This window comes from Salvelinus alpinus, chromosome 23 (assembly GCF_045679555.1).
Source record: "Salvelinus alpinus chromosome 23, SLU_Salpinus.1, whole genome shotgun sequence".
NCBI lineage: Eukaryota > Metazoa > Chordata > Actinopteri > Salmoniformes > Salmonidae > Salvelinus > Salvelinus alpinus.
In genome coordinates, this window is record NC_092108.1 from 19,428,639 (window position 1) to 19,455,094 (window position 26,456).

Consider the following 26,456-nt stretch of genomic DNA (forward strand, 5'->3'; position numbering starts at 1 on the left):
TGCTTTCTCGCAGTTATTTTAACGGTATGGTGGGGGTAATCACTACCCGGTAGTGCCACGTGAGAGTTGGGTTGACTATACTAGCTTCCCTTAACATAATATTAATAGCACTGCGGAAGAGAAGTGCTCGGCAGGCGGGGCGGTCGAAGGACAATGTTTACCGGTATCCCCTAGTCTAGCTAACTAGCAGCCTCCTCCTTTGGTGGGGGTTTTCGGCTAGGTGAACCAAACAAGTGTGCTTGCCTTTTCCCTTATAAAGACCTTAGCTTGGAAAACAGCGGCAATATTACAGTTTGTCCATTTTGAGACACAAAATAGTCTGAATTATTCTAAGATTCTAAGAATCTAAGAATCTGTCATTAATTTTGACGTTTTTGCAGAGGAGATGTAGTTGCTCAATTATACATCTAACTAATATGTTTGGTGCAGTATTTCTCTATGAAAAAATTTGCATGAAAGTGAGTTGTCTCTCGTTGAATAACAACAAACTGTATTGAAGAATCCCTACTGTTGACCAATCACCGACGAAGGGGCGTAGACTTCAGCTACCTACTTTGGCTTGCCTCCCCAATAAATGTGTGCCGAACAGCCCAAAAAAAACTTACCTATCTCTAAAATGAAGTTCTTTACAAAATTATTTCATAACATATGCAAGAACTCTTTCGAACCGTTTCTGCTGGAAATCATGCGGATGCCTTAAGGCGGAGTTAATACAAGTCTTGGCTACCGGGTGGAGTAGTGACGAGAAAATGGCGGAGTGAGTGGGTTGTGCGTTGCTAGGTATGTTATTGATCTAGGGTCGGGAAGCATGGAGAGGCCAGAGATAGCCAGACTTGTAAATTGGGCTAGGGAACGGAAGTTGGGTTCTGGGAAAAAAGCCATCACTGCGTGCTCTGCAAGCAATACAGCGGATGAAGGCACGGCAAGAGTGTCATGAATGGATGTGGTTATGGACAGCAAGGAAGAAGGAGAAGAGCTGACTGCAGAGGGAAGATGTGTGTTGAGGAAAAATGGTGCCAAGTACAAACCATATTCTGCTGTCTCTGATGGCTCAGAAAGTGAACCTGACAATAGTGAGGATGAATTACCTGTGGTGGCAGGTGTGGTCGAAGAACTCAGAATCCGAGCCTTGCTCTGATGGTCATGCAAAGGATGATTTGGGCCTAGTGGGAGTGACATTTTTGGAGAAAGTGGATCACTGCCTGGCTGATCCATATGTGGTCTCAGGCTGGATAAGTTGGGTACTGTTCAAGGTAGCTTGAAGAGGACTTCCATCTAGAGGGAATGGGTGCTTTGTGTCACGCGATTAGGGACAAGACCTGTGACTTGTTCTCCGGAGCAGGGCGCCTTTGAAAGTAGTGATTACTAGAGTGGCGTTAAGTGTTGAGGTGGAGCAACTGAAATTTAAATTTCTCTTGTCCTTGATGCCCGCTATTTAGAGAGATGCAGACCTGGTGGCGAGCGTTGTGAAACTGAGAAGACATCGTCTGTCTGTTAAAACGGCCAGCTCATCTCCTTTCCAAGACCCCAACTTTCTTTTGGATTTCCTATTGGAATAAGGTCACGCCAATCATCATAATTTTATTAGCCAATAAGCAGCCTTCTTTCCCAGGACTTAGGGTAATACCCGACCAGGCAGGGCCTCAGGCAGTGTATAGTTTCCATTAAGATGATGAACCTGTTTTTCCTCCTGCTTATTTTACCTCCCTTAGAAGAAATTGCTTTTCTTGCTGATGTTATTGTGCGTGCAGCTAAATGTAAGTGCCAAAATCCTGATGTCTTGTTTGGAGCTAAATAGTGTCTGTTATAAATATGTACTATTTGTGTTAAACTTGCTAGCTTGCGTACTCCTGCTAGCGTTAGCATTAGCATTGTCATCCAGAATGCATTACTATTTAACATGCTTATTAGCGATTAGCATGTGTTAGTATTTGTCTGTGGTGCTAGGCTATTTTCAAATGTAGATCGCTCATGCTTGTTATGTTTTAAAATGTGTAGATATTTCTACATTGCTCTATTGTTCTTTGTGCATCTGGCATGTTTTTGGGTCCACATAGCCTGTTTAGTTGTTGACATTCAAATCAAATCAAATGTATTTATACAGCCCTTCGTACATCAGCTGATATCACAAAGTGCTGTACAGAAACCCAGCCTAAAACCCCAAACAGCAAGCAATGCAGGTGTAGAAGCACGGTGGCTAGGAAAAACTCCCTAGAAAGGCCAAAACCTAGGAAGAAACCTAGAGAGGAACCAGGCTATGAGGGGTGGCCAGTCCTCTTCTGGCTGTGCCGGGTGGAGATTATAACAGAACATGGCCAAGATGTTCAAATGTTCATAAATGACCAGCATGGTCAAATAATAATAATCACAGTAGTTGTCGAGGGTGCAGCACCTCAGGAGTAAATGTCAGTTGGCTTTTCATAGCCGATCATTAAGAGTATCTCTACCGCTCCTGCGGTCTCTAGAGAGTTGAAAACAGCAGGTCTGGGACAGGTAGCACGTCCGGTGAACAGGTCCGGGTTCCATAGCCGCAGGCAGAACAGTTGAAACTGGAGCAGCAGCACGGCCAGGTGGACTGGGGACAGCAAGGAGTCATTATGTCAGGTCGTCCTGAGGCATGGTCCTAGGGCACAGGTCCTCCGAGAGAGAGAAAGAAAGAGAGAATTAGAGAGAGCATACTTAAATTTACACAGGACACCGGATAAGACAGAAGTACTCCAGATATAACAAACTGACCCTAGCCCCCGACACATAAACTACTGCAGCATAAATACTGGAGGCTGAGACAGGAGGGGTCAGGAGACACTGTACTGCACTGGAGTAATATGATCAAATATTTTGGTTCTAGTCAGGATTCTAGCAGCCGTATTTAGCACTAACTGAAGTTTATTTAGTGCTTTATCCGGGTAGCCGGAAAGTAGAGCATTGCAGTAGTCTAACCTAGAAGTAACAAAAACATGGATTAATTTTTCTGCATCATTTTTGGACAGAAAATGTCTGATTTTTGCAATGTTACGTAGATGGAAAAAAGCTGTCTTTGAAACAGTCTTGATATGTTCGTCAAAAGAGAGATCAGGGTCCAGAGTAACGCCGAGGTCCTTCACAGCTTTATTTGAGACGACTTTACAACCATCAAGATTAATTGTCAGATTTAACAGAAGATCTCTTTGTTTCTTGGGACCTAGAACAAGCATCTCTGTTTTGTCCGAGTTTAAAAGTAGAAAGTTTTCAGCCATCCACTTCCTTATGTCTGAAACACAGGCTTCTAGCGAGGGCAATTTTGGGGCTTCACCATGTTTCATTGAAATGTACAGCTGTGTGTCATCCGCATAGCAGTGAAAGTTAACATTATGTTTTCGAATGACATCCGCAAGAGGTCAAATATATAGTGAAAACAATAGTGGTCCTAAAACGGAACCTTGAGGAACACCGAAATGTACAGTTGATTTGTCTGAGGACAAACCATTCACAGAGACAAACTGATATCTTTCCGACAGATAAGATCTAAACCAGGCCAGAACTTGTCCGTGTAGACCAATTTGGGTTTCCAATCTCTCCAAAAGAATGTGGTGAAATAGGCATATATTTTCCATGCTGTGCCATAGCCTAAGTTCTCCTCTTTTTATTACAGAACCACAATTAGTATCAGAGAGAGAGTGGTGTTGTATGTGTGTGTGTGGATCTTCATTAAATCCTTGAACTGGAACAACTGCTTCCTCGTGTTCTGAACGGACACCTTGTGGTGGTTGCTACCGGCGTAAAATCCAGCACCTATGTTTTTTCTATCCTTTTTTATTGGTCCTTCGAATTCATAAACAACCCATATTTTACACTGTCCTTTTGAGTTTTGAAGCAGTCTTTACCAGATAAAGTCATGTTAGGATATGTCAGTTATCCAGTGAGAGCATTTGTGCCGAACCCACTAAGATTTTCAGATGACTAGTTTATGGTAATGTTGCAGAAGTGTGTAGGAGGGAGATTCCGAGATGTGTGCAGGAGGGCATGGGACAAAGGAATGTGTAGTATCGGTGGAAAAACTGTGTGTCAATTGTGGGGGTGTCCTGTGCGAGAGGTTGAGATTGCCAGGGTCTGAGGCAGTGACGAGAGTAGAGGATGATGGGTCAAGGGTGAGTTGTAGGCCTAGGCCAATACAGATTGTTACAAATTTGTGCTTAAGTAAGATTCTTACTTTTGCATTCATTGCAATGGTCTGTACTGCAGAAATGTAACGTAAATCATAGAAAATAGATGTTGTGGTGGCAGCTGCAGAGAAGTACTTGGGCATATCGGAAGTTTTACTGCAGAAGAGTTACAATGTGTAGGCTGGTGTAGAATCAGTTAGGGGGAAAGTAGTGGAATGGGCTAGTGATTATTTTATTTATTAAATAGTGACATATATGTGTATGGTTAGTTGGTGGTGCAAGTTTTACCTTTTTGCATCACAAAATGTAAGGTGATTCAATACACACTACCGCACAGTAGGTGGCAGCATGCATTAACAAAATGTGCGAACGCCATTATACCGAAGAAGTAGAAGAAGTAGTCTTGGCTACCTCCCCTTTGTTGGGTGCTGCGCCATTTCGTGCAGGGTTAAAAACAGCTTATTTTAGCCGCAAGAAGACGATCGTAGTACTAGCACTAGTGACCGATTTAGCTGAAATATAAGCCATTTAAATCTTTAAGCTCCTGGTGAGTATTTTTATTCATGGCTGTTTTAATTTTTTTCCTCTGACTTTGCAGTATCTTTGGAGTTTTCTTTTTTAACGCTATGTATTTTTCTATTTGCGCGAGCGGCTAGCTAACTCATTATGGTTCAATTTCTTAAAGCTAGGTAGATGGCAAGTTGGCCCAACAACATCCTAGCTAGCAGGATCCCATTATTTTTTAATACAGTTTTTGCCAGCTTTTGTTGTCTTGCAAACTGAGTTGTATAAGCCAAGCTTTTTAAGACAATAACTGCGAAGACGGCTTTCTTTGTGGACGATGACTACAAAACGGCTGCAGTTCAATGTGTTAACTTTGCTGGTTGGTTAGCATGTAAGCTAACTAGCTAACCTTGTGGATTGTATCTCTAGCGTGCTAACCGTGTTGAATTTATAGCAATTTTGGCCGTTTTTTTGTTATATCTATATTCCATGTTGCACATTTTGGCTTGTGGTGTTTTTATTTTATTTTTGTGATTAGCTGGTTTTGGAGTCCGACTGGGACAGGAACGCTATTTTTGCGGGAATGTTTTTTTCTGCAAGAAATGTTGATTGTCCATTGTTTTTCACAACATTACGTTAGCGAATAGATTTAACGTTATTTTAGGTTCATAACCGTAGAATTAATGTGACCGACGACACAAGGACATTTGCTATTTTTGTTACACTAATTAAAAGTTACTTTATGAATGATGCAGTTATGTACTTTGTCCTTGCTCAGTCTCTTTGCTAGACCCAAAAGCAATATAAAACTAGGTAGGTTTATCTAATATAATACTGTAGTCAAGTAGATGGTGAAGATTGAGGTTATTCAGGCTGCCTTGGCAAGGTGTGGGCTGGTAAAATTGTGTAGTCTTTAATGAACCTGATTTAATCAAGGTGCATCTTACACTAAACAATAGTGTTAAAGATATTAGTAAGTTTCATTCAAAAGCGATTCTAGCTACTAGCATTTACTTTGTAAGTCAGGTGGTGAATTATGAATGTTCAGAGTTGTAGTGCTGTGCCTCAGGCCCCTCCCTGCCAGAGACCCCAGTACTGATTGATTAGCTTGTTAGATGTCACTCATCATTAGGCTGCTAATAATCAAGTTTGCTTGGTCTGATCTCATCTGTGGAGCATGCCTAGTACACTGTCTTTTATTTTCACTTGTATCATATCGGCACACTTGAGTTCTATAAAATAAGGGAGTTGGGACATTCAACTCTGCAGTGCACAGCTCCTGCCTCCCACACACCACCCCATGCGGTACTGCTGTAGGCCCATAAGCAGCTTGAGTGTTCTTGTTGCCCCTGTGCAGAACATACACTGATTGTGAAGTCCTCAAAGCAGGCAAAGTATTACCTTTCAGTAACTATATGTTCATGCAAAACAACATCCCAATGTTATTTCCCTGTGTACATCACAAATGACTACTCTTACAGTAAATCTGAAAAGGCTTGTCAGTGATTACCACATTACCTACTACGACTTATCCCTGTAATGGATGTCTGAACCGTAATAACACAATCTATCAACATATTGATACATTTGCATAATGTGCAACTACAAGTACTTGAAGCATATTGCATCTCTGATTGGCTAGGCTGCTCCTAATCTTACACATCATTTGTCCTCTATAGGATGCCAATAACCCTGTTTTTCCTCTATTTGACAACTGAATTATGTACAAAACCCAACCAGGTAAGACTAATAACCCTGTACAATGTCACTGAGGTGTGTTCTGTCGCCCGCCTCAGTATAAATCGTGGGGTGAAGTTCTGCATTCTGAGGGTGCTGCTGGAGTTGTAGTTTATGCTGAGAGCACCCAAGACACCTGCCCGCACACACTGGCCTTGCCCTCAGTGTCAAAGAACTGACAGACGACCGCCGTGCACACAGACGCTATGGAGTGAGTGATGGTTATTTAACACCCATCGGTTGTTATTAATGCTTACTTTTTTGACACTGGTTGTATGCGGTGCCATTGAGATTCTCACTCTTCAATGTCCAATTGTGCCCAACCCCCTATGCTTAGCCTTCCACAAAATACCACATGTGCCACTAATATTGAGCACCAAATTCCTCATTTGTACACATGTGCCTTTCCCTGCCCGTAGGCTTAAAGCGCTAAATAGTAGCCTGGTCCTGTTGCGTGCCATCTATTTCCTACTCTTAGACGCTTGTTAACTGTGACCCCTGCCTAGATTAGCAATTCAGGCAATATAAAACAAACCATGCTACAAAACCTGCCAAAGGTGGATTGCAACATGCATATTTCCCCCTCCACACCATTCTAATATGTCTGAACAGTCAGTGGATACTCGTGTGCATCCATTTATTCGTAAAAAATATAAATTGTATTGAGTGAGTTTTGGTTTGTCTATCAATTGAAATGTGATATGCAGCTCCTGTACAGCCACAAGTATGACGTTATGGTGTTTTTATATATTGTGATGAGTGTTGTCTTTGCTTATTCATGGTCTTGTTTACAGTAGGACCTTCTGGATTTGCATCAGACTAGATATGAGTATATGTACCACCAACACATGGACATCTGAAGGCTTTTTAAGATGCTACACAATCACAAAACATAATTGGTGGAGGTGATAGGATCTGAATAAGGTCAACAACAGTGTTCATGAGGAACATTCCCTGGCACTCGGTTATTTATATAAAAAGATGGTTGAGTAGTGTTATCTTGCAGTGACACAGTTGATAATTGTGGTTTCATCTGCCTCTCCACCAGTCGGTCCCCCACCACCAGCGCCCTGATGGCCAGCAACGTGACCAACAAGACGGACCCTCGCTCGCTCAACTCCCGGGTCTTCATCGGAAACCTCAACACGCTACTGGTCACCAAGACTGACGTGGAGGCCATCTTCAGCAAGTATGGCAAGATTGTGGGCTGTTCTGTGCACAAGGGCTTTGCCTTCGTCCAGTTCGTCAACGAGAGATGTGCCCGGGCCGCCGTAGGTGGTGAGGACGGACGCATGATCGTGGGACAGGTGCTGGGTAAGAACTAAAGCCAGCTTCTGGGGCTGGTGTGCAATGCCTCAAATTGGCCTCAGGGTTCTTTGGGTAATGAGCAAAACTGACATTTTAGGGTACAGTATCTTGCCTGCTTGGAGGATAACTGTTTTTAAAGGTGGCTCTTTGTGACTACTGAATATGGATAAAGATTGTATTTCCAAGACTGACTCTGTCCTCTCTTCCTCAGACATTAACTTGGCCGGAGAACCCAAACCCCACAGGTCAAAGACCACAAAGCGCTCTGCGGGAGACATGTACAGGTCTGATTCAATGTAAAGAACCACGTTTTTAAATACCTAATATTAAAATGTGAACATGCTGTCTTTCCTCTCCAATCTTCCTCTTCTCCACTGCATACAATGTATCTTTTTTTGACAACCAATTTTCTTCACCCCACAGCAGTCCCACATTTGATCTGGACTACGACTTCCAGAGAGATTACTATGACCGGTGAGTCCAGTGCTTTGTCTGTTCCCACATCCTGTTCTTTTAGCTCTAGTTAAATAAACTTAATATGCAAGAGGAATTAGAGTAAATTAAATAAAGTTGGTTCATTAATTACTCTATTCTCAGAGTGTACTCGTACCCGTCCCGCGTGCCCCCTCCTCCTCCACCCCTGTCCCGAGCAGTGATCCCATCCAAGCGCCCGCGGGTCAGCATGACTGGAGGGGGTAGCCGCCGCACCAAGGCCAGTTTCTCCTCCAAGAGCAGCCAGAGAGCATCCTCAAGAACAAGTTAGTACCCAGCACTCTGCGCTAACCACTCAACTGACATATTACTCGTAATACACTTGCAGGCTAGCAGAGTTATAGCACCCTGGTGCAGTACATGCTGTCAATGCTTATGATGAATCACGTGGCTAATGACACTTGTCAAACAGCTTCATTAGGCAGTGTGTTCAAAAAAGCTCAAACCTTTATCTCTTCCCGTTTCCTCTCAGTGAAAACAGATGACCTGCAGACCATCAAGAAGGAGCTGACGCTGATTAAACACAAAGTAGACTACCTGCTGGAGAGCCTAGGCCGCATGGAGAAGGACCACGGCAAGAAGTCAGGTAGGGTGCAGGAGGGTCACCTGAACCATGTGTTGTTCAAAGTTTAAACACATTCATGAGCTGATTTGTACTGTTTATGTATCTCCGTATTGAGCAGACTTGTATACACAGATGATGGATTTCATCTTTGACGCCATTTTATCTGTCTGGTTTGACCTGTTTCTCTGGGCAGATGGGAAAGGTACCAAGCCTGAACCTGGAGTGGTGTCCTCACTGCAGCATTCCAGCAACAAGAAGGAGGAGAGCATCAAGAGGGAGAGGGAGAACCAGGAGCTCAACGACTCTGAGGAGGAGGGGGACCTGCTAGAAGAGGAGGTGAGATGGAGGGGGAGAAATGTCATGATGCTGCAAAAGATGAAGGGTGGTGTATTTATGCTTATTGGATTGTTTGTACTCACCACGTAATCGTTGGTCTCAGGTAAAGAGTCAAGAAAGGGATGATGATGACGATGAAGAGGAGGAAGGAGAGCATGTGGATGGAGACGATGGTGACAGTGTCAACGGAGATGAGGACTCATAGACAGACGGATGCACACTTGTACAGACAAATACATCCACACAACTTCCAGTGGGACCTCCGACTCCTATTTTAATTCCCACACTATGAAATGTCACACACTCACCTGCCCCCACTACCACAGGTATATTTTTTCTTGGTGCAATTTCAGCCCCCTCCTATCATTGTTACACATCTAGCATTGTCCTGCAGTCAATTACATTGGAACTAGCTGTAGGTAGCGAGCAGTAATAGGTGATTTGCTGTGCTGCTGTTCCTTTTTTTTGACCAGCCGAGAGCAGAAGTGGCCATTTATTCTGACCTGAGCCACAAGTGAAATCACATTGGCAATCAAGAGATGACAGGTTTGAAGAAACTTGATTTTTGGGCCCACCTGAGTATGTATCTTCCTTATATTCATGTCATTATTTTTATACTAAGTTGTACTGTAATAAATTGCAATTAAATACTCTGATTAATGCTTTTTATTGAATTGAGGCAGGTTTTCAGATGAAAGCATTACGTGTACTGTGGATCACCACTATCTGGAGATGTTACCCAACAGAGGGAACTTTGGTTGTCAGATGACTGAGAACAGGCCACTCATGTGCTTTATCATACTTAGACCCAACCAGCCATGTAGTAGGTACACAATTGTCATGGAAACAGCTTATCAAACCATGGTCCTCTCCTTGAAATCCAATAATATGCATCTATTGGAGACGAAGGATTGCAGTGTGATGGCATGTTTTTGGCTACAAAATGCCTCAACTTTGAGTATTGTATGAAATTAACCAGAGGAAGGAGGGTATAACTATTTATTAAAGGATCCACAAATACAAAATTGGCACAGTATTTACTTATCAGAATTGTGGTTGGAGTCATTAACTCATTTTTCAACCACTCCACATTTCTTGTTGACAAACTATAGTTTTGGCAAGTTGGTTAGGACATCTACATTGTGAATAACAAGTCATTTTTCAAACAGTTGTTTACATACACTAAGTTGACTGCCTTTAAACAGCTTGCAAAATTCCAGGAACTTTGTCTTTGGCTTTTGATAGGCCTTGAAGTACAACTTCAATTAGCCTATGTTCAAACTCAGTGCCTCTGCTTGACATGGGAAAATCAGCCAAGACCTCAGAAATAAAAATTGTAGACCATGTCCAATTCATCCTTGGGAGCAATTTCCAAATGCCTGAAGGTACCACGTTCATCAGTGCAAGTATAAACATCATGGGACCGCTCAGGTAAGAGATGCGTTCTGTCTCCTAGAGATGAATGTACTTTGAGAAAAGTGCAAATCAATCCCAGAACAGCAGCAAAGACCATGTGAAGATGCTGGAGGAAACAGGTACAAAAGTATCCACAGTAAAAATGAGTCCTATGCCGCTCGCCAAGGAAGAAGCCACTGCTCCAAAAAAGCCAGACTACGGTTTGCAACTGCACATGGGGACAAAGATCGTACTTTTTGGAGAAATGTCCTCTGAAACTCCTATTACTCTGACATTTCACATTCTTAAAATAAAGTGGTGATCCTAATTGACCTAAGGCGTATTTTAAATGTATTTGGCTAAGGTGTATGTAGACTTCTGACTTCAACTGTACATTATCAACCAATTAATTCATTTTACTGTAGCATACGTACTTTCTAATTGTTCCCTTTCACACACATTTAAATTACCAAGATCCCACATTAACAGTAATTCATCTGAGATACTGAGTCAATTTTCCTTCAAATATTTAGGGTAAAAGGGTTATCTTTCCATTGGTGTTGAAGCTGGCTAACCTTCAGGTTCTCTTCAGGAAAGACGATACATCAGCACACTGAGCAGGACAATCACAGCTGAAAGGGAAGGGTGGATTGACTGGATGTTATGGACCCGACAGAACATGGGAAGCACTAGAATAGACATGGCCACAGCAGATCTATGGTTGATTAAGGGCAACTTCTAGCTCAAGCCTGACTTGCTTACCTTGCGATGCGAGTGCGCTGCTGCCTGCTGTTGTTGGGACTGCTGTTGTTGGGACTGACGTTGTTGGGACTGACGTTGTTGCAACGTTGCTGGTAGGGTCAGCCAGGTTCAACGGCTTATTGGTCAAGCGTATGTTGATGTCACCAATACCCATACCTGAATAAGTAGGGATGAAGCATAAGGCAGATGTTTAGAAGATAAAATTATTACAGTGAGAGAGGGTGTGTCTGTGCCTGGTTCCAATATCAGGTCAACACACTTACTGTTTGTGACATTTCCCACAGCGAGGAAGGTGGTGAAGGTGGTGACGTGACTGGTCCTGGTTGTTGCATTAACCGCTGGCACGCTAAATTTACACTGGATGACAGTCCCATTGACTGAGCCAGTGATGTTTTTCACAATCTGGGAACACAAAAAAAAGTGTTACATTTGCCTACAGTAAATAACCAACTTCAATAGTGTCAATTGATTTGATGATGAAAGCCTCTTCACCCTTTGTGTCAGAGAAATTGTGTTGTTGGGGTTGTTGCGCTGGGCAGAGCGGAAGAAGAAACTGCCATTTCTGTTCTGGGCACAGATAAAAACCATAGACGTTCCCTATTCATAGAAGAGAGGGAGAGCATGGGTTACAGACAATCATCATTACCTCTACTACAACAGCAATTTAATGTCCAACGAAAGGTCCCTTAATGTCTTGTCTTTGGGAAGAAGTCCAAAAAGTGATAATTATGTGGTTCTGGGTTCATCTTGTTTTTCTGGTTGTGTGTGCGCATGTGTTACCTCTGTCTCGTTGGCAGTCAGTCCTAGAGCAATGTATCCACTGGAGTCCCCAAGGAGCTCAACTAACAGGTCTACTCCATTAGGAGAAGAGGGGGCGGTGGTGACTATGGAAGCGAAGAGGCAGCTTGTTTTTCCTGTAAGATCACATTGTTCTGGGGTCTCTACACACAGCTTAATCAATCCACAGCCTGTCCGTGTGATATGCACCTGTCAAACCACACACAGCAAATCTAGTTCAAGTTATGCACACACACAAGTTAATTTCACAATCTAAATTTGTGGGCTATTGACTCATTGACATCATACCACTTTGGACTTCTAAAATCATCTGACTAACTTTGATTTGGGAGTGAACTATGACTTTAAGTTAGGAGCTGGGGCCGGATTCACAAAATTTTGTAAAGAAATTTCTTCTTAACTGCCATTTTTTCCTTAACTACAGACTTAAGAAGAAAGTTAAGCAAAGTTGCTATTCCTCAATAAAGTTATTGGAAATGTTCTTCCTAAGTTTCTTCCTAAGAAAAAAGTTAAGATAATGGGATTCTTGAAAATAATGCTTTAGGATTTCTTATTTGAAATGTACTGAACTTTAGGACAGCTAAACCCTTGTCTTGAGACGACTAGATAATTTTGTAAACATGAACGTTTTCTTGCACCACAGATACCAACCGGGTATTTAAATACAGCAAGAAGACAAATTATACGTGCATTATCTAGCTAGCTAGTAATTAACAATATATTACAATATTCTATAAGTGTTAAATGGCTAGCGTTATCTCGTCAATTTGCAAAGAACTTGGCTAACTTAGCTAACGTTAACGTCGTTAGCTATGTTGTTGGCTATAATGTCGGGACGCTTTGGCTAGCGACGGTAGCTACCGAACTAACCGGTTGCGCAGTCCCTCTACCACCTTCTCCTCCAGCTGGTGCACATTAATGGTCTCTCAGCTCCCTTCTTAGCAGCCGACTTGATGTCGGACCACTTCTTTTTTACGGCGTCACTGTCCTTTGCCATACCCCCGACAGCATAGACAGACTCCCCGACTCTCGCCCATCCTCTCTTTTTTTTGGTCTTTTTTTTGTCTGCAGTGACCCCGCAGTTATCAAGTCTCCCCAACAGCAACCTTTTCCAGGCTGCTATTTCCTCCACCATCACTTCAAGCTCTTGTTTGCTGAAGTTTTTATTACGCTTTCCTTGGTTATCTATTTTTTATGTTGATGTACAGTAGCTAACGCTAGTCTTGCTATAATGTGTGAAAAATAAAGTTTTTTTGTATGCGTGTATTAAGGGTTCGCGAGCCAACTAAAACATTTTTTATTCTCGAGACATAAAGCAACAAAAAAAAATGTTATAAAATGTAAACATCAACACTATTATAGTGGGCCAAATCCTATCATTCCTGTCACATAGGATTATTTATTAGTTTCAAGCACGTCACTAATGTCAATGCCACATAAGACGATATTTACGAAGTTCTTAAGAAAGATATTTACGAAGTTTCTAAGAAAACGACGAATTCCCAAGAACATTTTGAGGAATTGCATTTACGAACTATCTTATGAACTTCTTATTTTTGCAGCTTCTTAAGTTTTTTCGTAAGTAATGTTTTGTGAATCCGGCCCCTGGTCCATAAAGTTGTTGCTGGAAAGAGTAGATTGAGAACCTTACCTCCGTATTATTGGCAAACGAGAGATGTCCGTTTCCACTAACACCTGGTGCCAGGCAGCCCATCACCATAGAGACCACAAAGAGAAGTCCTCTGTTCATTCCTACATGGGAACATGGTAAATGGTGGAGAAAATAGAACAATTGTCAGAAATATATATATATATTTTTCTTTTACATAACTTTAAAAACACTAATTGTTATCATTTATCTTTTCTGATAGTAGAGAAATAAATTTCATATTTTAAGAAGCCATCAACCAAATATTTTAAATCTAAATGCAGAGTATTCTTAAATACAAATACAAGACTTACTTGGTCCTGTACTTAGTAAGCCTATCCTTTAGCCAATACTGTCTCAGCAGGATTAATACTTTCTAAATTCTGTAATATGTTTTTTACTCCTTATCTACATGTTCATGTGGAAGGAGGCAGGGCTTGGATTACCGGTAGAGGTGAGTTACCACACAATGGAATAATAATGTATGTACGTATGAATGCAGGAATTCAGTTCCTCATTTGCCCTGTCACATTGTGTATTTACAAGAAGGAAACTATTTAGACTAATAGTTTCCTTCTTGTAAATACACAATGTGACCAGTGGTTCTCAATCCTGGTCCTATGGACCCAAAGGGGTGGACATTATGTATTTTTCCTTAGCACTACACAACTTATTCAAATCATCAACTCATCATCAAGCTTTGGTGATTTGAATCAGCTGTGTAGTGCTAAGGCAAAGGTCAAGGTTTGAGAACCACTGGTCTAGACCAATTGTTGACAAAAGATCTGGTCTGATTGGTCAAAAGACCAATTATTGGCAAAAGATTTTGATGCAATTGGTCAAAAGACCAATTATTGGCGTAAATGGTGTAAGCAGACATAGAGAACTAGTGGGCTAAATACTGATGTCAATTCAATTCTTCAACTGACCAACCCTATATTGATAGATACAGACATGCATCCTCTCCATTAGGCTTGGATGGTATAACAATGAGTTATTGTGAAATCACACACAGAAGGAAATAATCTGCGATTAAAAAATTAAAAAAACGGTCTGATAATCAAGTCAAATAAAATGTTGTTTGTCACATGTGCTAAATACAACAGGTGTTAGACATTACAGTGAAATGCTTACTTACAAGCCCTTAACTAACAATGCAGTTTTAAGAAAAATAAGAGTTAAGAAAATATTTACTACACAAACTAAAGTAAAAAGAAAGTAACACAAAATAACAATTACGAGGCTATATACAGGGGGTACCGAGTCAATGTGCGGGGCAGTGGAGGCTCCTCAGAGTAGGAAGGGGAGGACCATTCTCCTCAGTGAAATTTCATAAAAATAGTGAAACATTAAAGTTATTATTTTTTAAATATATTCATATGTCACCAAATAATTGATTAAAATACACTGTTTTGCAATGAAGATCTACAGTAATGTAAACAGCACTGTCTAGGGTAGCACCAGGGTGTAGCCAGAGGACAGCTAGCTTCTGTCCTCCTCTGGCTACATTGACTTCAATACAAAACCTAGGAGGCTCGTAGGCCTCCCCCTTCCATAGACATACATGGTAATTATGACCACTTCCGGAGGACGTCCTCCGACCAATAAGAACTTTTGCAGTATGAACTGACATGTTGTCCATCCAATCATAGAATTAGGATCAGAAAACGAACCTAGTGAGTTGTATTGGGATTGTGCCACAGAGCATTGTGGGGGTTATATGTGTTGAGAAGTTTGGTGACATTGTTGGATAGAGATTAAGAGTGAAAAGTGATAGTTGAGCATTTTTTAAATCAAATTCAAATCAAATTTGTTTTTTCAATTTACAGGAGACGATTGAAGTATATTATAAATTGTTTTCTTGGTTTTAGAACTTTATTTTTGTGTCAAGTTAGTCCAACGTATTTAAATTTGCCTTGCTAACTTCAGTAGCTAACTAGCTACCATTGTGAGCGTGCAGTTTTCTCTGCCAGAATGGCCAACGCTGCCGAAAATGTTGTGGACTTTTTGTTGAAGAACGCTTTTCATTTTCTAGAGTACACGGTGCGAGTTAAAATGGAGGGTCGACCTCTGCCTTAGATCAGTTTCATGAACAAGGATGAAAAGGTGAGGGCGTTCAATAACAACTGGTATCAAAAGTATAGGAGCCGTTCATCAAGCCGCCTGTATTGCTTGACTTGCCTGCTTTTTGGAAAGTCTAAGCTTTGTTCGAAAGGTGGGTACAGTGACCCGAAGAACATCGATCGTTCAGCAGGCAGCATATAAATGCCCACATCAGATTCAAGCTTCTGGGGAAAAGATGCATCGACCATGACGACGGTCTGCGTATTCAAACTGCGGTACACAACAAGAAGAGACAGGGATGTTCTCAAGCGGCTTATCAACACCACTGCGTTTTTGGACATTGTATTTAACTTTTATTTAACTAGGCAAGTCAGTTAAAAACAAATTCTTATTTACAACGACGGACTACCAAAGGGCCTCCTGCGGGTACGGGGGCCTGGGATTTAAAAAATAAATACAATATAAATATAGGACAAAACACACATCACAACAAGAGACGACACTACATAAAGAGATACCTAAGACAACAACATACCAAGGCAGCAACGCAGCATAACAAAACATGGTACAATCACTATTGGGCAAAGTCAACAGCACAAAGCTAGAGACAACAATACATCATACAAAGCAGCCACAACTGTCATGCAAGAATTTGCTTTCAGAGGACACTACGAGCTGGTATGTTCCGCCGACAAGGGAAACTAGAATGAGCTTGCCAAGGTAATTACGCGTAACAATGCTTTACTTGCCGAACATATCGAACTTTCGACTGTCTTTTCTGGGACGTCGAAATCAATTCCGAGTGATTTGATAGCTTCCATCGCATCATCCATTCAAATATTAAAAAGAAGTTGACGCAGCGCATTTTTTCGTGTGCGCTTTCCACTCCTCCGGTATTCATTTAGCAAAGATGAAAACACATAATCACTCCGAACAGACACTAGCAAACACCCATGCTATAAACGTTGCACCAGCCTAGGCTACACCTAAACATTAGAGATCTGACATGATGTATGGGATGAAAACGAGACAATTTTTCAGTCTGATCAACTGTAGGCTACTAAAATGAGCAGATGCATACAGCCTATGTTTGCTGTCCATTTGGTCAGTGTAAACTAATTGGTAACGTTATGTATTTATAGTCCATTTGTGTGTCAGGAGAAAATGTGAATGTGATCACATTTTGTTTATATTCCAAATCGGGCTGGCTAGGCTGCCAATACGTTTTCAATCCAAAATGATTAACTGGAATTAATCAATCAACATAATAGTAATGACCGATGTGAGTAAACAATTCTATAAGGCCTACAGTTGCATAGAACTGCATGATACAAACATTCATAAAGCAAGCTCAGCCCTCAGTTCTATTGTCTATCAGTTGTTTTCTCTGTGCTTGGGTAGAGGAAATCCCTTTCTTAATCTAGTCTAAATATCATTAATATGAACAAGTATAAGGTAGCTGCAGTTTGACAGGGTTTTCATCCCCCACAGGGCCAGGAGTTTTTTTAAACCATGTGACCTGATTAGGAAAAACTGTCCCCATCAAAGCCCTTATAAAACCTTTTTACAACTGATTAATCACTGTCATACCTTTTTATAGGGTTCCGAGTTTTCCTGGTTAGGTTAACAGATAAGGAAAAACTCAGGCTCCCAGGGGGTAAACATTTCCCCCCGCTCTGGGACCTATGGTGCCACCAGTCTGCTTGCAGTTGTCAGTTATAGTCAGGTATGTGGATGATCAGGGCGTTATTCAAGAATGTTTCTTGGGCTACTCTGATGTATTAAGTGGGCGAGATGCCAACTCTGTGTTTAACTTCACGGAGAAACTTGTTCAAACCTATGATGGCGCAGCTGTAATGGAATATATCTGATATTTGTATTTCCAGCTAAGTCCCCTGCTGTTCCCTGATTTAAGAGGTGATGACCAGTCCACTCTACTACCATTGTCAACTCTCTCTCCTGACATGAACTGAAGCCACGTCTCATGTGCCCGCTCATTCACTGGCACATTGCATGTTTCCTCTCCAAGCACTGTGAGTACCCCTGCACATTTTCTCTCATTACTCTATGTAGAGTCAATCACATACACACTTACATTATTACACATCAATGATTTTACTCTTTGCTTGGACTAACTCATTCTTTGGTCTAACTTTGTAGTGTGTTGTGTTATTGTTTTTTGTCTTCCCAGGCAAATCCTGCACTGAAGTCAAGCCTCTGAACACCTCAACTCATGCCTCATACCCTCATTCAATCATTGCTTTGATCCCTTCCAAACACTGTAACTAGCCCTCTCATTCCCAATCCCCATAATATTGTACTATACATGTCTTTATTAAATGCTTTAGGTTCAAATTTTTTGAAACACACTTTGACATCTCTGTGCGTTCAGCGCCTATACCGTGGGTCTCCCATCCTCCTCAATTTTTCAAGTCACCAGCCTCCACTGGTGCAGGGGTACAGGTTAGTTGAGGTAATTGAGGTTATATGTACATGTCTGTAGGGGTAAAGTGACTGCATAAATAATAAACAGCCAGTAGCAGCAGCGTAAAAAAAAAGTGGGTGTCAATGCAAATAGTCCGGGTAGCCATTTGATTAATTGTTCAGCAGTCTTATGGCTTGGGGCTGAAGCTGTTAAGGAGCCTTTTGGACCTAGCAAATCTCCGGTGTCGCTTGCCATGCGGTAGCAGAGAGAACAGTCTGACTAGGGTGGCTGGAGCCTTTGACAATTTGTAGGGCCTTCCTCTGACACTGCCGGGTTAAGAGGTCCTGGATGGCCACACTACCCTCTGTAGCGCTTTTTGGTAGGTAGTATGCCGAGCTCTTGCCATACCAGGCGGTGATGTAACTAGTCAGGATGCTCTCGATGGTGCAGCTGTAGAAATGTTGTAGAAAGCTGTATAAATTTTTGAGGATCTGAGGACCCATGCCAAATCTTTTTAGTTTCCCGAGGGGGAATAGGCTTTGTCGTGCTCTCTTCGCGGCTGTCTTGGTGTGTTTGGACCATTCTAGTTTGTTGGTGATGTGGACACCAAGGAACTTGAAGCTCTCGACCTGCTCCACTACCGCCCAGTCGATGTGATTTGGGGCGTGCTCAGTCCTCCTTTTCCTGTACTCCACGATCAGCTCCTTAGTCTTGGTTACGTTGAGGGATAGGTTGTTATTCTGGCACCACCCGGCCAGGTCTCTGACCTCCTCCCTATAGGCTGTCTTGTCGGTGATCAGGCCTACCACTGTGGTGCCGTCTGCAAACATAATGATGGTGTTGGAGTCGTGCCTGGCCATGCAGTCGCGGGTGAACAGGGAGTACAGGAGGGGACTGAGCACGCACCCCTAGGGGGGTCCAGTGTTGAGGATCAGTGCGGCAGATGTGTTGCTACCTACCCTCACCACCTGGGGGAGGCCCGTCAGGAAGTCCAGGATCCAGTTGCAGAGGGAGGTGTTTAGTTCCAGGGTTATTAGCTTAGTGATGAGCTTTGAGGGCACTATGGTGTTGAACGCTGAGCTGTAGTCAATGAATAACATTCTCACATAGGTGTTCCTTTTGTTCAGGTGGGAAAGGGCAGTGTGGAGTGCAATAGAGATAGCATCATCTGTGGATCTGTTTGGGCGGTATGCAAATTGGAGTTGGTCTAGGGTTTCTGGGATAATGGTGTTGATGTGAGCCATTACCAGCCTTTAAAAGCGCTAGATGGCTACGGACGTGAGTGCTACGGGTCTGTAGTCATTTAGGCAGGTTGCCTTCGTGTTCTTGGGCACAGGGACTATGGTGGTCTGCTTGAAACATGTTGGTATTACAGACTCAATCAAGGACATGTTGAAAATGTCCGTGAAGACACCTGCCAGTTGGTCAGCACACATCCTGATCTCGACGATCAGTCAGCGTTTTCTTTTCAGAAGACTGTCTGGTTCACTTCCTTTACCTGATTTTCATATGAAATGCACACATTTAATTATTAACCTGCATATCGCGAAGCTCATTCTATTAAAAGTATAGTTTACCCAGGTCTTGGCCAATGTGAACTATAGCAAACATAGACAACACAAACAATCAAGCAGAATAATAGCTAAAAGCACTAAATGCTTCAAACATGGTTTTACTGGTTGTGTTCCACATTTTCTGGGTTTGATGTCAACAGTAATACCCATAGTCATGCCCATGGAAAGAGAGGAAGAGAGAAAGAAGGGACTTTTTGTCTGCATACTTGAATCAAGTCCAATTGGATTCGTTCCACCTGAGAGCATGTGATCATAACAGGGGTCATGGGACAAAAAAAAAAAACACAATCAGCTCCAGTTACTGACGCAGGTTCAATTGACACACCTTCCTGGCTGTAGTTCATCATTTGTTACATGGTATCCTTTAAATTCTTTATAGGTTGCATTGTGTTTCTGGTGAAACCTACAGTATACTTCCTCCTGTTGTGAAACAGCTTCCCCTTCAACTTTTATTGGGTTCATTACCAGCAGGTTAGACTCAGGTAAAAATAACTAGACATTCTCAAGTTATGCTGGACAACTTTTCTGTTCAGATGCTGATTGAAAACCAGATACAAAAACTTTATTGATTGATTGTAGCCTCTGCGGCTAATGCCTGGAGTTATCGCTATTATTACTAAGGGCTATAGCACGATAAAAGTTTAAAGACAATGTTCAGCGTTTGTGGAGACTGCATTCTTTGTAGGCCTAAACGCTGCATATGTCAACTCGATACATTTTCCTTACATTTCAATTGCGATATAGTGCGGAAGATCACCCACTGGGGAGCCAGGCTCACCCAATCAGATTGAGCAAAACGCATTTTGGGGGGGTGTTTTTCCCTAAACATGCAAACACCGTCAGATAGATAGATTTTTTTTTATTGGTTTAGAATGTATTTTTTCTCTATATATATATATATATATATATATATATATATATATATATATTATTATTATTTTTTATTATTATAAAAAAAAAATACTGTATTTTATTCGTAATACAAAAATCTACTTACATTGCTACATCAAACATGTCTAGCAAACCAAACACAGGTATTAACAATGCTCAAACATACAAAAAATATACAAATAAAATACAAAAAATAAACAATTTAAGTGCAATTATATTCACTCTGAAAATATCTTATTATAATGATTCACGAAGGTGTTATTCTTGTTGTTATTCACTAGGGTTAGTGTTTTAATAAGATAATTAAATTCAATCAGAAAAATTTGTAATTTTGGTATAGAATTTTTGTTTGTGTATAAAGTATTTGGCAACAAGAATAAAAAAAATAACAATCATTTCAGTGGTTTTGTTATCATTGCAATAGTAACATATATATTTTATGTTAAAATTATAGGCAGTGTTCATAATGGTAAATAAGTACTTTGCAAGGTTTTCCCATAATTCGGACACAAATTTACATTAAAAGAACAAGTGAGACAGATTCTCACCTTCTTTTTCACAGAAAACGCAGATATCATCAATAGCCACAAATTTGGAAATCATAGAGTTACATGGATATATATTATGTAAAATTTTGAAGTGCACTTCCTTAACTTTGTTTGGTATACAGTATTTGTAAGGCCTTAACCATGCATTTTTTCAGACAATGTCAGGAATAAGCATGTTCCAGAAAAACTTTCCTCTCGGTGTAAGTTGGTTTTGTGAATGAAGAATTTGTCTTATATATTTATTACAACAAGATTTCTCAAGTAAGCCCACGCCTTTTAATCTGAGTTCTGGATAAACTTTGTGATCATTCCAAAAATTAAGATGACTTTTCATAAGTGTAGTTAGACCACTGGGAACAGCTTTGATCACAGAAATAAACTCTCTGAAAGGTATTGGAAACTCTTTCATTGTTATAAATTGTTCATATGTGAGAATATTACCCTTGTTGTCGAAAATATCTAGAACAAAGTCAATATTCCTCTCATGCCAGCTGGGGTAGAACAATGACTTATTCCTTACAGTAATGTCTGAATTATTCCACAAAAGAGCTTTATGAGGGGAAAAATTGTGCAGGAAACATATTTTCCAGGCCATTAAAGCTTGTTGGTAAAACCTAGCCAATTTAGCAGGTAATCTTTCAGGAATATAATTACATTTCAGTAAAAATCGAAGACCTCCCAATTTATTAAACACATTATTTGGAATTAAATACCATTTTGAGTCAGTATCGAGCAAACATTTTTTCAGCCAGTTTATCTTGAAAGTGTTATTTATGTCAACAAAATCCAATACGTCTAGACCGCCTTCAGCTCTTTTGTTAGAAAGGACAGATTTTTTTAGTTTGTCAGACTTATTTTTCCAGATGAAGTCAAGAAAGGTCTTATTGATCTCTTTACAAGTAGCTGGATTTACACATAACGATAATGAGGGGTACACAAAACGAGACAGTCCCTCTGCCTTGGACAGAAGTACTCTCCCAAGTATAGAAAGATCTCTTTGTAGCCAATTATTAAATATATTTTTAGTTCTCTTAATTTTAGGAGAGAAATTCAAATGTTGTCTGACTAAGTGGTTTTTTGACAGATGTATTCCTAAATATTTAACACAGTCCTTTACAGGAATATTTTCAATTTCTTTATCATCAGAGTCAAATAAACATAAGATTTCACATTTAGAAACATTCAGCATTAATCCTGATGCAATAGAAAATGCCGTTATAGCATTAAGGGCATGTGCGACCTGGTTTTTGTCTCTTAAGAAAAGAGTAGTATCATCAGCCAGTTGGGAAATTTTGATTTCTTTGTTAAAAATGGTTAAGCCATACAAATTTGCATCATTCAGAATATCTAGAGATAGAAGTTCCACAACCAAAATGAATAAAAATGGCGAAATTGGGCATCCCTGTCGTACACTTCTGTTGATACTAAATCTTTTGGAAGTATTAAGGTTCAGTAGCACAGAACTATTTATATCTTTGTAAAACATGCAAATTACTTTAATAAAATGTTCACCAAATACAAAAAGTTTAAGAGACCTAAAGAGAAATTCATGTTCAATTGTGTCAAAGGCTTTACAGAAGTCCAGAAATAGGACAACCGCATCGGAGTCAATTGCATCTGAATAATCTATAAGGTCCAAGACTAAACGAATGTTAGAGCTTATGTGACGGCCCTTCATAAATCCTGTTTGAGTCTCATTTATAATGGTATCTATTCCTTTCTTTAATCTTTTGGCATAAACCAGAGCAATCAATTTGTAATCAACATTTAATAAAGTAATTGGTCTCCAATTGTCAATGAGAGAAGGGTCTTTATCAGGCTTCGGAATCAATGAAATAAGGCCCTGTTTCATAGTGGAGACCATTTCCCCATTTTTAATGCAATCTTGAAACATATTGAAAATCGGGTCTTCTAGCAACTCCCAAAACTGTCTATAGAATTCAACTGACAGGCCATCAGGGCCAGGTGATTTCCCTTTTTTCATTGAATTCAGAGCCTCTCTAATTTCTCCAATTGACACAGGTGAATCGCAAACTGAGTGGAAATCATCCTCAATTACAGGGACACAATTCTGAATGTGGCAAATGTAGCTTTCACAACCATCTTCCTGAAATTGAGAGCTGTGAAGGTTTTCATAAAAGGAATTGACAAATGATGATATTGTAATGGGATCTTTGCATTAAACATCGTTAATTTTGAGTGCAGTTATAGATTTTCTTTTGTAGTTTCTCTTTTCAAGTGCAAAAAAGTAACTAGTGTTTCTTTCCCCCTCTTCAATCCATTTTGCTCTTGACCTTACAAAGGCGCCCTTTGCCAGATCTGTGTAAGTCTGTTCTAATTCTAGTTGTAAAGACCTGAACACAGACTCCTCTTCTTCAGATAGATTATCTTTCTTTAGAAAACTGTCAAGCTTGCTCATCATCTCCTTTTCTCTATGGTTCTTTAATTGCATCAGCTCTTTGGCGCGTTTAATGGCTACAACTCTGACTTTATATTTGAAAAATTCCCATCTACTTCCATGACCCAAGTCTTTTCTTGCAAAAAATATCTTTAGCTAATGATTTGATGTTTTCAATGAGATCAGTATCTTTAAGAAGTGTATTGTTTAATTTCCAATACCCTCCAGTGCCTTTTGATTTTTTAGTAGCTTGTAAATTCAGGGAAATCAAGTGATGATCAGAAAAGGGAGCCAACTGACGATCTACCATCTATAACAAATTGTAACAAAAAAGGGGAAATTAGGAATAAATCTATTCTAGATTTACGTGATATAGTTTTGTTGGTCCAGGTATAACCCTTAGCATTCGGATTGAAATAACGGCAGGCATCCTCAACACAGAGATCCTTGCATAATGTAGTAATAATGTTACTATTTTGAGGGTTTTGACTCGTTCTAGGAGGAAAACGATCAACAGATGCATCAGGTGTTTCATTAAAATCCCCTGAAATAATTAGAAAAGCCTCTGAGTATTTGATGTTTAAATCCTGTACTTTCCTGGTAAATTGGGTAAAAGGGTTTTATTAGGAGCATGTGAGTTATGTCCGTGTACATTACAGATGATGAAAATAGCATTGTCAAGTTTAACAGTTACTATGACCCATCTGCCGTCTTGTGAAGATGTGGATTCTAGAATGTCACCTTTAAACTTGTGAATAAGTGTCAAAACACCAGCAGAATGATTTGATCCATGACCGAAATAGGCCATATCTCCCCATTGTGCTTTCCAAAATTTCAAATCACTTTCAACCGAATGAGTTTCCTGAAGAAGGACAAAATCTGCATTACCAGTATAAAAATAAAGCTTTCCTTTTTGTAGGATTTCTCAAACCCCTAGCATTCAGACTAACGATATTGAGTGAATTGAAAACGAACTCGTGCATTTAAAAAAATAAACACAAATTAGATAACAAGTATTAATATGAACAATAAAACAAACGGTGAACCTTGAGAGGATTACTCGACGGAAAACTACGCTCAGTTTAGGTAGCGGTGGTTAACAGAATAACAAATATATTTACTTCCTTTTCTTTGGCAAGTGTTCATCGGTTGTAGTTCGAACGGTACATGTATTATTGGCAGTACATTAACTGTATTAATGGTAGTACTCACAGTTCCAATTTGGTTCATGTCAACAGAGTTACCCAGTAATCATTCTTCCTTCGATAAAAGCGTGTGGGCCCTTGAACCCCGCCTTCTTTCCTTCTTGTCGCGCCTTCTGTATCAGCGGCCACAGTTTCTCTCTGGCAGCCTGATCCTGTGGTATCAGAGCTTCTTTGATGCGGAGTTTCTTCTCGTCCAGAAACTTGTTCCCCTTGGCCATTTTCCATATGATGTCCCTGTAATGGCGCATAGTTAAGCGCAAGATGATATTACAAGGGGGTCCATCAGATCTTCGTTTCCCAAGTCGATGTACCACATCAATCACGTCTCTTAGCCTCTTTGGTGCATGGTGCCACTTTCCCCAGGATATTAATAACTACTTCTCTAATATATTCTCCCTCTACCTCTTTTACACCTTGGATTTTCAGATTCCACCTGCGAGAGTACCTTTGAAGTTCAGCTACATTCTCACACAGCTCATTATTTTTGGATTGCATTTTCTTCAGCTCATTCTCTAGGAACGTTATATTTTCCTTGTTCTCGCTCACAATTTTGTGTAGTTGATTGACAGTTTCTGACAAATTATCTATCTTCTCTGATGTTTCTTCTGTAGCCCGCTCTATGATGGACACTTTGGAGAGCGTGGCGTCTTGTTTAGTAGACAGGGACTGGATTGCAGAGAAAAGTTCCGACATGGAAATGTCGTCTTTTACTTTTTTCACCGGAGGATTTTTACTTGGGGTCTGAGGTAAAGAGGTTGCAAGGATTTCATCCTGGTCAGTTTTGTTCTTTCTCTTGTTAGAGATCGCGGCTTCTTGTGTATCCATGCTGCTCTGGTCCTCGTTGTGGCTAGCTAGCATGTTAGCCGTCTTCTGTAAGACTTGGATATTTCGTCTACTTTTGTCTTTCTGTCGTGTTCTTCCCATTCAACTTGACAAAAACTAACTCCAAACTTATCCCATGTCCATAAAAAAAGTTATAGTTAGTTCCTTTCAATATTAATAGCCAATATTTGACTGTTAACCACCTAACCCTCAATATTGCTTTGAAGAGCGCGAAAACACTCCCTCTCACAGCGACGCCATCTTGGCCTTCTCCGTAAAATAGAATTAATAGCAAGCAGGACACTGGAATGACGTGCAGATGAACTGGAATAACATTCACTCTCATGGGATGGATGGCCAAAAAATAACTAATTGAAAGCCACACCCCCAATAAACCACAAAAATTATCGCATTGAGGCATACAGTGAACTCCAAAAGTAATGGTATGACACATTGGTTAATTTGTCTCTTTACTCCAGCGTTTTGGATTTGAAATTATACAATGATGAGGTTAAAGTGCTGACTGCTTTAATTTGAGGGTATTTTCATCCATATGGTCTGGTGGCCCTAAGCGACCGCTGATGTTGCATATACTGTACCTGGAAACGGCCCTGCAAACAAGACAGCTCATAATCCAGTGCCTGTATCACAGTCAACAAACATAGCGCCTTCAGAAAGTATTCACACCCCTTGACTTTTTACTAATTCTGTTATGTTCCAAAGTGGGATTAAAATTGTCATTTTTTTGTCAACGACCCACACACAATACTCTGTAATGTCAAAGTGAAAGAAGTATTCTATGTTTTAATTTTTTTAGTAATGAAAAATAAAACATAAATATA

At 40.5% G+C, this 26,456-nt stretch overlaps 2 protein-coding genes and 1 long non-coding RNA gene across 10 annotated transcripts; 2 read left to right on the forward strand and 1 right to left on the reverse strand.

Annotated features, from left to right (window-relative positions):
* The first annotated feature begins 1,417 nt into the window (after window positions 1-1,417).
* LOC139550448 (heterogeneous nuclear ribonucleoprotein C-like) lies at window positions 1,418-9,740 on the forward strand. 6 transcript variants are annotated; one of them, XM_071361357.1, is made up of 9 exons: window positions 1,418-1,757; window positions 6,443-6,594; window positions 7,432-7,697; window positions 7,903-7,987; window positions 8,115-8,165; window positions 8,289-8,449; window positions 8,656-8,769; window positions 8,942-9,084; window positions 9,188-9,740. In XM_071361357.1, exons 2-9 carry the CDS (start codon window positions 6,590-6,592, stop codon window positions 9,287-9,289), a joined length of 927 nt encoding a protein of 308 aa, XP_071217458.1. In that variant the 5' UTR covers window positions 1,418-1,757; window positions 6,443-6,589; the 3' UTR covers window positions 9,290-9,740. The 6 variants fall into 6 exon arrangements, with proteins under 6 accessions (XP_071217458.1, XP_071217461.1, XP_071217457.1 ...); XM_071361360.1 differs by having other exon boundaries at window positions 1,629-1,757; window positions 7,903-7,975; XM_071361356.1 differs by lacking the exon at window positions 1,418-1,757 and adding an exon at window positions 4,531-4,689.
* A 329-nt stretch (window positions 9,741-10,069) lies between these two features.
* On the reverse strand, window positions 10,070-25,882 carry LOC139550449 (putative ferric-chelate reductase 1). Of its 3 annotated transcripts, XM_071361364.1 has the most exons (8): window positions 14,002-14,133; window positions 13,691-13,791; window positions 12,022-12,228; window positions 11,734-11,838; window positions 11,505-11,643; window positions 11,242-11,397; window positions 11,055-11,111; window positions 10,070-10,606 (listed from the first exon to the last, which is right to left on the reverse strand). In XM_071361364.1, the coding sequence occupies exons 2-7, from the start codon at window positions 13,787-13,789 to the stop codon at window positions 11,068-11,070; spliced, it is 750 nt and encodes a 249-aa protein (XP_071217465.1). In that variant the 5' UTR covers window positions 13,790-13,791; window positions 14,002-14,133; the 3' UTR covers window positions 10,070-10,606; window positions 11,055-11,067. The 3 variants fall into 3 exon arrangements, with proteins under 3 accessions (XP_071217465.1, XP_071217464.1, XP_071217463.1); XM_071361363.1 differs by lacking the exon at window positions 14,002-14,133 and adding an exon at window positions 24,800-25,882 and having other exon boundaries at window positions 10,070-11,111; XM_071361362.1 differs by having other exon boundaries at window positions 10,070-11,111.
* On the forward strand, window positions 16,349-18,111 carry LOC139550451 (uncharacterized). Its single transcript, XR_011670042.1, has 3 exons — window positions 16,349-16,471; window positions 17,638-17,784; window positions 17,943-18,111. It is a non-coding gene; the product is annotated as an uncharacterized lncRNA (long non-coding RNA).
* Window positions 25,883-26,456: the final 574 nt, after the last annotated feature.